The sequence below is a fragment of the Heptranchias perlo genome, unplaced genomic scaffold, assembly GCF_035084215.1.
Source record: "Heptranchias perlo isolate sHepPer1 unplaced genomic scaffold, sHepPer1.hap1 HAP1_SCAFFOLD_64, whole genome shotgun sequence".
Taxonomy (NCBI): Eukaryota; Metazoa; Chordata; class Chondrichthyes; order Hexanchiformes; family Hexanchidae; genus Heptranchias; species Heptranchias perlo.
Window position 1 is genome coordinate 3,113,009 of NW_027139666.1, and position 12,851 is coordinate 3,125,859.

A 12,851-nucleotide genomic window follows, 5' to 3' on the forward strand; every position below is an offset into this window, starting at 1 on the left:
TTCTCCTGAATTCCCTATTGGATTTATTAGCGACTATTTTATATTTATTTCCTCTAGTTTTGGACTCCATGCCAATGGAAACATTTTCTCGATGTCTACCCTACGAAACCCCATCGGAAGACCTCTATCAGGTCACCCCTCAGCCTTCTCTTTTCAAGAGAAAACACCCCCAGTCTGTTCAGCTTTTCCGAATGAGAATATCCTCTCATTTCTCGAATCATGAGAATTTCTTTTGCACCTTCTAAGCCCTTTATATAATATGGAGACCAGAACTGTGCACAATACTCCGAGTGTGGTCTAACCAAGGTCCCATACAATTTTAACATAACTTATTTTCTTTTCAATTCTATCCATCTATAAATGTATCCTAGTGTTTGATTTGCCTTTTTATGACCATATTAACTTGCGTCGCTACTTTCAGTAATTTGTATATATGTACCACTAGATCCATTTGCTCCTCTATCCCGCTCACCCTCACTGACATTCTATCGTTGAACTGCTGTAATATTGTCCTTTAGTAATGTTGCTACTCCTCCTCCTTTCCCTATTTCCCTTATTGTCCAAGCAGTATGTGACTTCCTTATTCTTCATTCTGCAACTTTATTAATGTTCTCTTGCATTTTGATGCATTCTTCCTTTGTATTAACTATATCCCCCAATTTGTTGTCGTCCACTAATTTTGAAATTGTACTTCCAATTCTCGAGTCCCGAATTTTTAATGTAAATTGTGAACAACAGTGGTCCCAACACCGATCGCTGTGGAAATCCACTTCCCACCTTTTTGCCAATCTGAGTAACTACCCTTAACCTCTATTCTCTGTTTTCTTTTTTGTTGCCAGCTTGCAAACCATTCTTCCACCTGTCCCCTGACTCCGCGTGCTCTGAACTTAGCCATGAGTCTCCAACGCGGTACCTATCAAAGGCCTTCGGAAAATCCAAATATACTGCATCTACGACATGAACCTTGCTCTCCATGGGTCTTTCAGAGTGTTTACACTGCCCGCTCACCCTCACTGACATTCTATCTTTGAACTGCTGTAATATTGTCCTTTAGTAATATTGCTACTCCTCCTCCTTTCCCTATTTCCCTGTCCTTTCTAAAGATTATATCGACTTGAATATTAAGCTGCCATTCGTGCCCAACTGGTAATCAGGTCTCTGTAATGACTTAATGCAATTATTTAACTTTACTCAATAGCTGATGTGAGCTGCGGGAAAATGTATTTCCAGCTGGTGAAGCATTGCAGGTATCGACTGTCTCTTCAGTCCGATGTCAGGTGAAGAATCAATGGCTGTTGTGTAATTTTCGTCGATTGGGGGTGGCGACATCTACTGGGCGGAAACGGGAACTGCAACAGAGCGAGAAAGGATCCGTCAGAATCCAGTTGAAATGAAGAACAAAATTCAACAGCCTGCAGTGTCTGTTCAGGGTCTGAGGTTTGGGAGCAATTTGCTTGTCTTTTATTCCCAGCGATGGTGGTATAGTAGTGAGCATAACTGCTTTCCAAGCAATTGACCCGGGTTAGATTCCCCACCATCGCATTTCAGTGTTTTTATTAATTTATATCCTTCATTAAGATTGCCAGCGAATTTGTTGTCGTTCAGCTGGATATTGTTTCTAAACATAAACTGTTATAATTATAGCAAAATGTTTTCAACGTTAATTTATTTTCCCTATAGAAGGAATAGAGGACAAATATACTGGAAATAGTGAGCTACCAAGGGTCGAATTAGAGTGAGAAAGGCAATGATATGTTCGCTTTTATTGCAAGGGTGTTGCAATATAAGAGTAATGAGGACTTGCTGCAATTGTACTATGAGGAGATATTGTGTAAAATTGTCCTATATTCGCTGGAGTTTAGAAGAATGAGAGATGATCGCATTGAAATGTATTACATTTTTAGACGGCTTGAAAGGGTAGATGCGGAGAGGCTGATTCCCCTGGTGGGAGAGTCAAGAACTTGAGGTCAGAGAATCAAGATAAGGGGTTGGCCATTTAGCATCGACATGAGGAAACATTTTTTCACTCAAAGGGTTCTGAATCTTTGGAATTCTCCACCCCAGAGGGCTGTGGATGCTCAGTCGTTAAATATTTACAAAGCTGAGATCGATAGATTTTTGGACGCAAATGGAATCAAGGCAAATGTGGATCAGGCGGAAAAGTGGAGTTGAGGTCGAAGATCAGCCATCATCATATTGAATGGCGGAGCAGGCTCGAGGGGCCGTATGGACTACTCCTGCTCCTATTTCTTATGTTCTTTTGTAGAGAGCCTTATATCCAAGTCTGCTGATGAAACTAAGTTAGGTGGCACCGCAAACATTATAGATGGGAGCAAAAAGCTGCAAAGGGACATTGATAGAATAATTGAGTGGGTGAAACTGTGGCAGATGGAGTTCAACGTGGGGAAGTGTGAGGTCATCCACTTTGGACGTTAAAAAGATAGATCAGAGTATTTTCTAAATGGGAAGAAACTAGGAACTGTGGGTGAGCAGATGGATTTATGAGACCAAGTACAGAATTCACGAAAAGGTGCAAAAATAAGTTAAAATGGTAATGGTATTTTGATGTTTATCTCAAGGAACATGAAATAAAAAGGAATGGAAGTTATGTCACAGTTATACAGAGCTCTGGTTAGTCCTCATTTAGTTTTGGGTACCGCATCTCTGGTAGGATATGAACATATGAAATAGGAGCAGGAGCAGGCCATACGGCCCCTCGAGCCTGCTCTGCCGTTCAATAGATCATTGCTGATCTTGAACCTCATCTCCACTTTACCGCCCTATCCCCATATCCCTTGATTTCCTTGTCAAAAAATCTATCAAACTCAATATTGAATACACTAAACGACTGAACATCCACAGCCCTCTGGGGTGGAGAGAACAGCATCAATGAAGATAATGGGAATGAAATGAAATGTGTCATACTGTTACATCTCGCTGCTCTGTTTGACCATTTTGATCGCTACTTCCCTGCAGAGGGATTTGAAAATTTGATGGAAAAGCGTAAGGTCAAAGATCCTTTTGGTTTCTAAAATCCTGAATCAATAAAGAAGCTAAACTTGATGCCTGAGCAAGAAAACGAGCTGGTGCGACTTACCTGTGTGCACACTGAAAACACGCCACAAGTCATTCAGTTTGTCATCTTTTTCGATCAGTGCTTTCAAAGAATATCCTCTGTTAAGTAAGATTAGTGTTTTGTTGTTGCTGCCGTTCACAACAACCTACATGTGCGAACTGTGATTTTCGACTTTGACAAGAATAAAAACAAGAGCAAGAAACCTGATATGCGTGCAGCGCTTTCATCTTGTGATCCAGATTGGAACGAAATCATGAACAACAGGCAGACCCATCCGTCACATTAAGTAAGTGCAACTCAACCTGACCGTTTTCTTATTGTATTTATACTGTACTTAAAATGTTTTTCAAGGATCGTCGAAGTCTAATTTTAGTTATTACTTGAAGTGAAGTGAAGAGCGAGCATGGACTGACTTTTATTGGGATTTGATAAAAACTCCAGTCAGAAGATATTATTGTTATAGGTCCCTGGGGGAAGTGTTTATCTTCCACTGGATCACGAGAAACATAGTTTGAGAAACACTGTTCTACATTGTACCGTGAGTTTCTGTTCAGAAAAACGGCTCTGAATTCCTCAGTCTCCATTTCGAGATACGGTTCTGTGCGCAACTTGGGGAATAAAACACTGATCGACACCCAAAATACCCCGCGCCCCAGAAACCCCTCTATCTCTCCAACGCGCTGATTTCCGAGACAGGCTGCGCATGCTCCCCAGGTCCGCATTGAATTTTGGGAACGCGTCGCGCCTGTGGTTTGTCGCGAGTCGGACTCGGTGGAAACGGGAGAAGAAACCGGTAAGCGGCTGGTAGGACGGGGGAGGCGCTGGGTGAGGGGTTTAATGGAGCCCGGGGAACGCCGCCTGCCGGGCCCTGAGCCACACTCGGTGTTGCTGAGACTCCGCTCAGTGTAAATGCAGGTTGTTGATCTGCTCCTGTTGGCCTCAGTTTTACCGGACAGAATCAGCCAGGGACGGTGGCTCTGCTGCTCCCCATGGTAGAAATGCTGACTGCTCGTTATATAGGCTCACAAGTACAGAATTACGACTTGACCGGGTACTGGAGGTAAACATTGACTGGGCCCGAACCCCACCATCACGCAGCACCTTCAGGTGAGAAAGGGAGAAAAATAGAGGCTGCGATGAATCTAGATTTCAAACAGCGAGGACGTGTCAAGGAGGGAGATTGTGCGGGACGGGGGATTTACAGCTTAATAGAGGCAAGGAGGGAGAGTGTGTGGGACGGGGGATTTACAGCTTAATAGGGGCAAGGAGGGAAAGTGTGTGGGAGGGGGGATTTACAGCTTAATAGAGGCAAGGAGGGAGAGTGGGTGGGACGGGGCATTTATTGCTAAATAGGGGCAAGGAGGAGGGCAATGAGTGAGATTGTGTTGGACGGGGGATTTACAGCTTAATAGAGGCAAGGAGGGATAGTGTGTTGGACGGGGGATTTACAGCTTAATAGGGGCAAGGAGGGAGAGTGTGGAACAAGGGACTAACAGCTTAGGAGGTGCAAGAGCGGAAAGAATGTTCCGGAGAAAGCAGAACTGTCTGCTGTGAATTTCTAACCTGTACTTACAGTGATGATTTTTGTAAATTATGAGGACAGATTGCATAGACTAGGTTTGTATTGTCTTGAATATACAAGATTAAGGTGTGATCTAATTGAGGTGTTGGAGAAGATTAAAGGATTTTATAGGGTAGATAGAGAGAAACTATTTCCTCTGGTGGGGGAGTCTGGAACAAGGGGAATCACCTTCAAATTCGAGCTAGGCCGTTCAGGGGTGAAGTCAGGAAGCAATTTTTCACACAAAGGTTAATGGAAATCTGGAACTCTCTCCCCCTGAAAGCTGTTGAGGCTGGGGGTCAATTGATAATTTCAAAACTGAGATTGATATAATTTTGTTTGACAAGGATATTAAGGGTTATGGTATCAAAGCGGGTGGATGGAGTTAAGATACAGATCAGCCATAACCTAATTGAAGGACGGAACAGGCTCCTGGAGCTGAATGGCTGACTCTTGTTCCTATATTGCTAAATGCAGCCATCAGCAATAAGATTGTGAATGGCAAGGGCCTTGTTCACTACTGAAAGGACATCTGGAGGGAGATGTGGAGAGAGGAGGTGACTGATTCGGGAGTGTCTATTAATGAAGGAGAAATCGTGACAAGTTAGGGAGTGTCTCTAAATGAAGGATAAATGATGATGGGTCAGGGAGTGTCTGTAAATGAAGCAGAAAGGATGACTGATCAGGGAATATCTGTAAATGAAGGAGAAATTGTTACGGGTCAGGCAAAGTCTATAATTGAAGTAGAAATGGTGATTGGTCAGGGAGTGATGGTGACTGGACAGGGAGCCAAAATCACCAAAAGTGGGAGATATCACAGATGGACAACTTACAGGCAGCTATAGGGAGCGATATAGTGTCGAAAAGAGGATGAGAGCATAAGCACCCAGCCAGAGTCATCACCTTCAGTGGAGGATAGGGAGGGTAACCAGTGAGTGGCTGGATTCAGTTCCACACTCACTGGTTCCCCTCCTTCTCCTCCCCTGAAGGTTCCGACTCTGGCTAGGTTCAGTTCTACAGAGTCAGGACCTTCAGGGGAGAAGAGGCAAGGGAACCAGTGAGTGTAAAACTGAACCCAGTCAGAGTCAGGACCTTCAGGGGAGGAGAGGGAGGGTAACCAGTGAGTGTAGAACTGAACTCAGTCAGAGTCAGGACCTTCAGGGGGAGTGAAAACATAAATTGAAGGAAAAATTTTGGAGATGGTACGATGGGTTTGGATTTCAGCAGAGGGAGGAGGGTGAGTGTGAGGGGCAGGGATTTACAGTCTGGGGGAATGAGCGGGAAGAATGTTCCATAGAAACTGGAATTGCCTGTTCTGAATTTATATCCTGTATTCCCTGTATTCACAGTGAGGACTTTCGTCATCTCCTTTTACAGGGTATTAGAAGGGGAGGATTTGCAGATGGGAAATTCAAACCAAACATCACATCAAGATCTGACAGTCACTCGATTCACCAGCACCTGAAGATCATCTGCCTTTGAATATAGAAGGAGGAATGTTTGTCTGTTCTGTCTCTGGGAAGAGGTTTCAAACATCAGTTCAAATATCAGGAGGCATATGACATGCATAGGCAGCTGGGATCAAGTGGATCCCTTGAAGAGTATAGAGATTGCCGGAGTAGAGATAAGAGAGAAATCAGGAGGGCAAAAAGTGGACATGAGATTGCTTTGGCAGATAAGCAAAGGAGAATCCAAAGAGCTTCGACAAATACATAAATGGCAAAAGAGTAACTAGGGAGAGAGTAGGGCCTCTTAAGGATCAACAAGGTCATCTATGTGCGGAACCACAAGAGATGGGTGAGATCCTAAATGAATATTTCACATCGGTATTTACGGTTGAGAAAGGCATGGATGTTAGGGAACTTGGGGAAATAAAAAGTGATGTCTTGAGGAGTGTACATATTACAGAGAGGGAGGTGCTGGAAGTCTTAACGCGCATCAAGGTAGATAAATCTCCGGGAACTGATGAAATGTATCGCAGGACGTTATGGGAGGTTAGGGAGGAAATTGCGGGTCCCTTAGCAGAGATATTTGAATCATCGACAGCTACAGGTGAGGTGCCTGAAGATTAGAGGGTAGCAAATGTTGTGCCTTTGTTTAAGAAGGGCGGCAGGGAAAAGCCTGGGAACTACAGACCCGTGAGCCTGACATCTGCAGTGGTAAGTTGTTAGACGGTATTCTGAGAGACAGGATCGACAGGCATTTGGAGAGGCAGGGACTAATTAGGAACAGTCAGCATGGTTTTGTGAGAGGAAAATCATGTCTCACGAATTTGATTGAGTTTTTTGAAGGGGTAACCAAGAAGATAGATGAGGGCTGTGCAGTAGACGTGGTCTACATGGACTTCAGCAAAGCCTTTGACAAGGTACCGCATGGTAGGTTGTTACATAAGGTTAAATCTCACGGGATCCAAGGTGAGGTAGCCAATTGGATACAAAATTAGATTGACGACAGAAGACAGAGGGTGGTTGTGGAGGGTTGTTTTTCAAACTGGAGGCCTGTGACCAGCGGTGTGCCTCAGGGATCGGTGCTGGGTCCGCTGTTATTTGTTATTGATATTAATGATTTGGATGAGAATTTAGGAGGCATGGTTAGTAAGTTTGCAGATGACACCAAGATTGGTGGCATTGTGGACAGTGAAGAATGTTATCTAGGATTGCAACGGGATCATGATAAATTGGGCCAGTGGGCCGATGAATGGCAGATGGAGTTTAATTTAGATAAATGTGAGGTGATTCATTTTGGTGGATCGAATCGGGCCAGGACCTACTCCGTTAATGGTAGGGCGTTGGGGACAGTTAAAGAATAAAGAGATCGAGGAGTACAGGTTCATAGCTCCTTGAAAGTGGAGTCACGGTTGGATAGGGTGGTGAAGAAGGCATTCGGCATGCTTGGTTTCATTGGTCAGAACATTGAATATAGGAGTTGGGATGGCTTGTTGTATTTGTACAATACATTAGTAAGGCCACACTTGGAATACTGTGTACAGTTCTGGTCACCCTATTATAGAAAGGATATTATTAAACTAGAAAGAGTGCAGAAAAGATTTATTAGGATGCTACCGGGACTTGATGGTTTGACTTATAGGGAGAGGTTGGATAGACTGAGCCTTTTTCCCTGGAGAGTGGGAGGTTTAGGGGTGATCTTATAGAAGTCTATAAAATAATGAGGGGCATTGATAAGGGAGATAGTCAAAATCTTTTCCCAAAGATAGGGGAGTCTATAACGAGGGGCATAGATTTAAGGTGAGAGGGGAAAGATACAAAAGGGTCCAGAGGGGCAATTTTTTCACTCAAAGGGTGGTCAGTGTCTGGAACGAGCTGCCAGAGGCAGTAGTAGAGGCGGGTACAATTTTGTCTTTTAAAAAGCATTTGGACAGTTACATGGGTAAGATGGGTATGAAGGGATATGGGCCAAGTGCAGGCAATTGGGACGAGCTTAGTGATATAAACTGGGCGACATGGACATGTTGGGCCGAAGGGACTCTTTCCATGTTGTAAATTTCTATGATTCTATGATTCTATGATTCAGTGTAACTGGAAAATCACCGAGACACATACACCCGAGAGAGAGTGTTCCAGTGCACTGTCTGTGGAAAGAGCTTTAACCAGTTACACAGCCTGAAAAAACACTGCACCATTCACAGCGGGGAGAAACCGTACACGTGTTCTCTGTGTTGTTTTGGCTTCAACTGATCATCCAACCTGGAGAGACACAAGGATACCTGCACCATGGAGAAGCCGTGGAAATGTGGGGACTGTGGGAAAGGATTCAGATTCCCATCCCTTCTGGAAACTCATCGACGCAATCACACCGGGGAGAGGCCGTTCACCTGCTCTGTGTGTGGAAAGAGATTCATTCAGTCATCCAGTCTTCTGACACATCAGCTTGTTCACACTGATATGAGACCTTTCAAATGTTCTGACTGTGAGAAGAGCTTTAAAAGTAAAACGGAACGACTGGCACACCAACGCAATCACACTGGGGAGAGGTCGTTCACCTGCACTGAGTGTGGGAAGAGATTCACCAATTCATCCCATCTGCTAACACACCAACGAGTTCACACTGGGGAGAGGCCGTTCACCTGCTCTGTGTGTGGGACAGGTTTCACTCTGTCATCCTGCCTCATTAAACACCAAATTGTTCACATTGATAAGAGACCCTTTAAATGTTCTGACTGTGAGAAGAGCTTTAAAAGAACAAGTGATCTGCTGACACACCAGCGAGTTCACACTGGGGAGAGGCCGTTCACCTGCTCCGTGTGTGGGAAGGGATTCACTCAGTCATCCAGCCTAATGATACACCAGCGTGTTCACACTGGGGAGAGGCCGTTCACCTGCTCCGTGTGTGTGAAGGGATTCACTCAGTCATCCAAACTCATTGAACATCAACTTGTTCACACTGATAAGAGACTTTTCAAATGTTCTGACTGTGAGAAGAGCTTTAAAAGTAAAAAGGAACTGCTGACACACCAACAGACTCACACTGGGGAGAGGCCATTCACCAGCTCTGTGTGTGGGATGGGATTCACTCAATCATCCCACCTGCTGAAACACCAGAGAGTTCAATTGTGACTGCAGGGGTTGGATTCTGCTGCTATCGCTGCTGTTAATCACATCCAGGACTGAACCATGTTCATTCTGACACTTGGGATTTGTTTCTGATGTTAATAACCCCTTTAACTGGGCTGGAGTTTAGTATTCTGTACAAGAGTCAAATAAATCAGCGATGCTTTAAAGACAGTGTGTCTAGTGCTTGATATCTTGATGATAAGACAAGCTGATTGAAGATTATTGTGAGGTGAGTAGAATCCATCTTATAATTGGGTTCCTAGATGGATATACATGACGTCCAAGTCTGACAGGACAGAGTGTCCCAGCACTGATTGTGTGTATGACAGGTCAGACTGTCCCAGCACTGACTGTGTGTAGGACAGGACAGACTGTCACAGCACTGACTGTGTGTATGACAGGACAGACTGTCACAGCACTGACTGTGTGTATGACAGGACAGAGTGTCCCAGCACTGACTGTGTGTATGACACGACAGAGTGTCCCGCCACTGACTGTGTGTATGACAGGACTGAGTGTCGCAGCACTGACTGTGTGTATGACAGGACTGAGTGTCCCAACACTGACTGTGTGTATGACAGGACTGAGTGTCCCAGCACTGATTGTGTGTATAACAGGATTGAGTGTCCCAGCACTGATTGTGTCTATGACAGGACTGAGTTTCCCAGCACTGATTGTGTGTATGACAGGACAGAGTGTCCTAGCACTGATTGTGTGTATGACAGGACTGAGTGTCCCAGCACTGATTGTGTGTATGACAGGACAGAGTGTCCCGCCACTGACTGTGTGTATGACAGGACTGAGTGTCCCAGCACTGATTGTGTGTATGACAGGACAGAGTGTCCCGCCACTGACTGTGTGTATGACAGGACTGAGTGTCCCAGCACTGACTCTGTGTATGACAGAACTGAGTGTCCCAGCACTGACTGTGTGTATGACAGGACTGAGTGTCCCAGCACTGACTGTGTGTAAGACAGGACTGAGTGTCCCAGCACTGACTGTGTGTATGAAAGGACTGAGTGTCCCAACACTGACTGTGTGTATGACAGGACTGAGTGTCCCAGCACTGACTGTGTGTATGACAGGACAGAGTGTCCCAGCACTGACTGTGTGTAAGACAGGACTGAGTTTCCCAGCAATGATCGTCCGTAGAGTGTACATGGGCTGTGGGCGGAGATAAATGTGTGGGGTAGAATCAATGATAGGGTGGAGTGACATGGGGTTGTTAGAGGAGATTACATCGGTTGGAGGAGGTTACAGAGATAGGGAAGGGGAGAGGACCATGGAGGGATTTGAACACGAGGATGAGGATCTTAAAATCGAGACGTTGCCGGACCGGGAGCCAGTGTCGTAACACACGAACAGAAACTTACGGTTCACTGCCCGGCAGACAGGTGGAGAAGACATTGATGCCCGCGGGGGAACAGTCAGGGTCACAACAGCAGTCGAGGGGTTGAAAATGAGGAGGGGTTTTGATGGAGTCGATGGGGAGAAACTGTTGCCACTGGCTGGAGGGTCTGTAACCAGAGGACACAGATTGAAGGGAATTGGGAAAAGAGCCAGAGGGGGATGAGGAAAATGTTTTTAGGCAGCGAGTTGTTCTGATCTGGAATTCACTGCCTGAAAGGGCGGTGGGTGCAGATTCAATAATAACTTTCAAAAGGAAATCTGGTGAATCCTTGAAGGGGGGAAATTTGCGGGACTGTGGGGAAAGAGTAGGGGAGTGGGACTAATCGGATCGTTCTTTCACAGGGCCGGCACGGGCGCGATGGGCCGAGCGGCCTCTTTCGCAGAGCCGGCACAGGCGCGATGGACCGAGCGGCCTCTTGCACAGAGCCGGCACAGGCGCGATGAGCCGAGCGGCCTCTTTCTCAGAGCCGGCACCGGAGCCGTCAGCCCGACCCCCGCCAAGCCCGCTCTCCCATCTCAGGCCACTCACGGGTGCGGGCCCTCCCTTTGTCGGGCGAGGACCCGCATCATCATCCTCGTGGCCCCGGCACAAGGACCGCGTCTTGACGTCAATGCGCTAAGGTGAGTGACGCTGACGCGTGTCACTTGATGGGAGGAGTCAGCCCGGGGTCCGGGACGGGGGTGGTGAGAGCTGTCAATCAAAGGGCCCGGAGTCAGCACTCACTGCGCAAAGGGTTTGAAGAATTTGTTTAAAAATGCAAAATCTGCAATAATGAAATTAAAATATAAAGGTACAAGAAAGGGAAGAACTTTCAAATACAACAATCTGAATTAAAAACAGAAACGTCCAAATTCATATAAGGCTGATGGCCTGGGTCCTCCTGTGTCCGCCTGTCACTATTAGTCTTCTCTCCCTTGGGCATAGGATGAGCAGAATGATTTAATGTAACCTTTTTAATGCAGAGTGTGCTGGATGCATGGAATGGCCCAGTAAGGGAGGCAGTGGGGCCTGATTGTATCAACAAATTCCAGAGAGTTGGCGAAGTACCTGATAGCGGTACCTTGGGTTATGACAGCCTCGAAATTGGGACCATTATTTTTTTTTACATGTGCAATAACTTTTAGTGATTGGTGTACCTGGACACCCAAACCCCTTTGCTCCTCTCCAGTCCCTAGTTCCTCATCATTAAGGAATTAATCCTATTTCTCACCTGGTGCCTGAAGTAGATGCTCTTTGTTTATCTCCCCATATTTGTACTGTCCGGCTGCATCTCCACCATTCACTGTCCAATAACATCAGACACGTTGAGACTGGAACTTTTAAAAATATACTTTATTTCATAACATTTATGGATACAGACAGTTCAATGCAAATATCACAGTTACAATTCAAAATAAAACAATACAGCTCGTACACACTACGATTCAATTATTACAATTCAACACACGGTACTTAGCTTCTAATACATGCTGTACAATACAAAGTGAAATGTCCTTACACGGTGGCCTTGCCCCATACAGCCTTTGAGAAGGCTGCTCCTCGCTTCAGTGTGTCCCACAGCACTTACTCCTGGACCATGGTGTGTGCCAGTCAGCAACACTCGGTCGTGGGCAGGTCCTTCAGCTGGAAGACCAGCAGGTATCGGGTGGACAAAAGGGCCTCCTTCACTGAGTTGATGATCTTCCAGCAGCAGTTGATATCTGTCGCGGTGTGCGTCCCGGGGAACTGCCCTTACAGCACAGCGGAAATGGGTGTTAGGTTACTTACGTAAATCGGAGTAGCATGACGTACGCGGGACACTATTCAATGTTGGTTACAAATGGGTGGAGGAGCCGCCCTTTCGATGGGAACTGAGTGGTGCAGAACACTGAGAAGTTTCTTTTTAACTGATATTTTGTGGGGCAAGGAGGAGCGGGAGAGGTTTCCCTTGGCCTGCTGCAGTCGCGCGAAATCCCCCGACCCCTGATCATCTCGGAAATGTAACATCAGGTTTCCTTATAGATCTGTGTAACCAGGTCCAGCCTCATGTCCCATTAAACTCCCTGCAGTGAGTAAACACTGCTGCATAGCAGCTCAGAGAGGAAACGATCTCCGGAACGCCCCACTGTAGTTTGAAATTACATTAATATTTTACCAGTTAGTAACGGTCCGGGTGTTGGCCCATTATTATTCTCTTCTGTTCAAAACAAATGTCCCAGTGAACAGGACGCTGTCTGACCCTGACAGCTCACC

The 12,851-nt window shown here is 45.8% G+C and overlaps 1 protein-coding gene across 1 annotated transcript; it reads left to right on the forward strand.

Moving 5' to 3' along the window:
- The first annotated feature begins 8,368 nt into the window (after positions 1-8,368).
- Positions 8,369-11,243, forward strand: LOC137317982 (zinc finger protein OZF-like). Its single transcript, XM_067980971.1, has 2 exons — positions 8,369-9,003; positions 10,961-11,243. Exons 1-2 carry the CDS (start codon positions 8,369-8,371, stop codon positions 11,241-11,243), a joined length of 918 nt encoding a protein of 305 aa, XP_067837072.1.
- The last annotated feature ends 1,608 nt before the right edge of the window (positions 11,244-12,851 follow it).

Coding starts and splice junctions, on each gene's coding strand:
- LOC137317982 (XM_067980971.1), top strand. CDS start 8,369: ATGGAGAAGCCGTGGAAATGTGGGGACTGTGGGAAAGGATTCAGATTC. Junction 9,004..10,960: donor TGTGTGAAGGGATTCACTCA/GTCATCCAAACT, acceptor GTTCTTTCACAG/GGCCGGCACGGGCGCGATGG.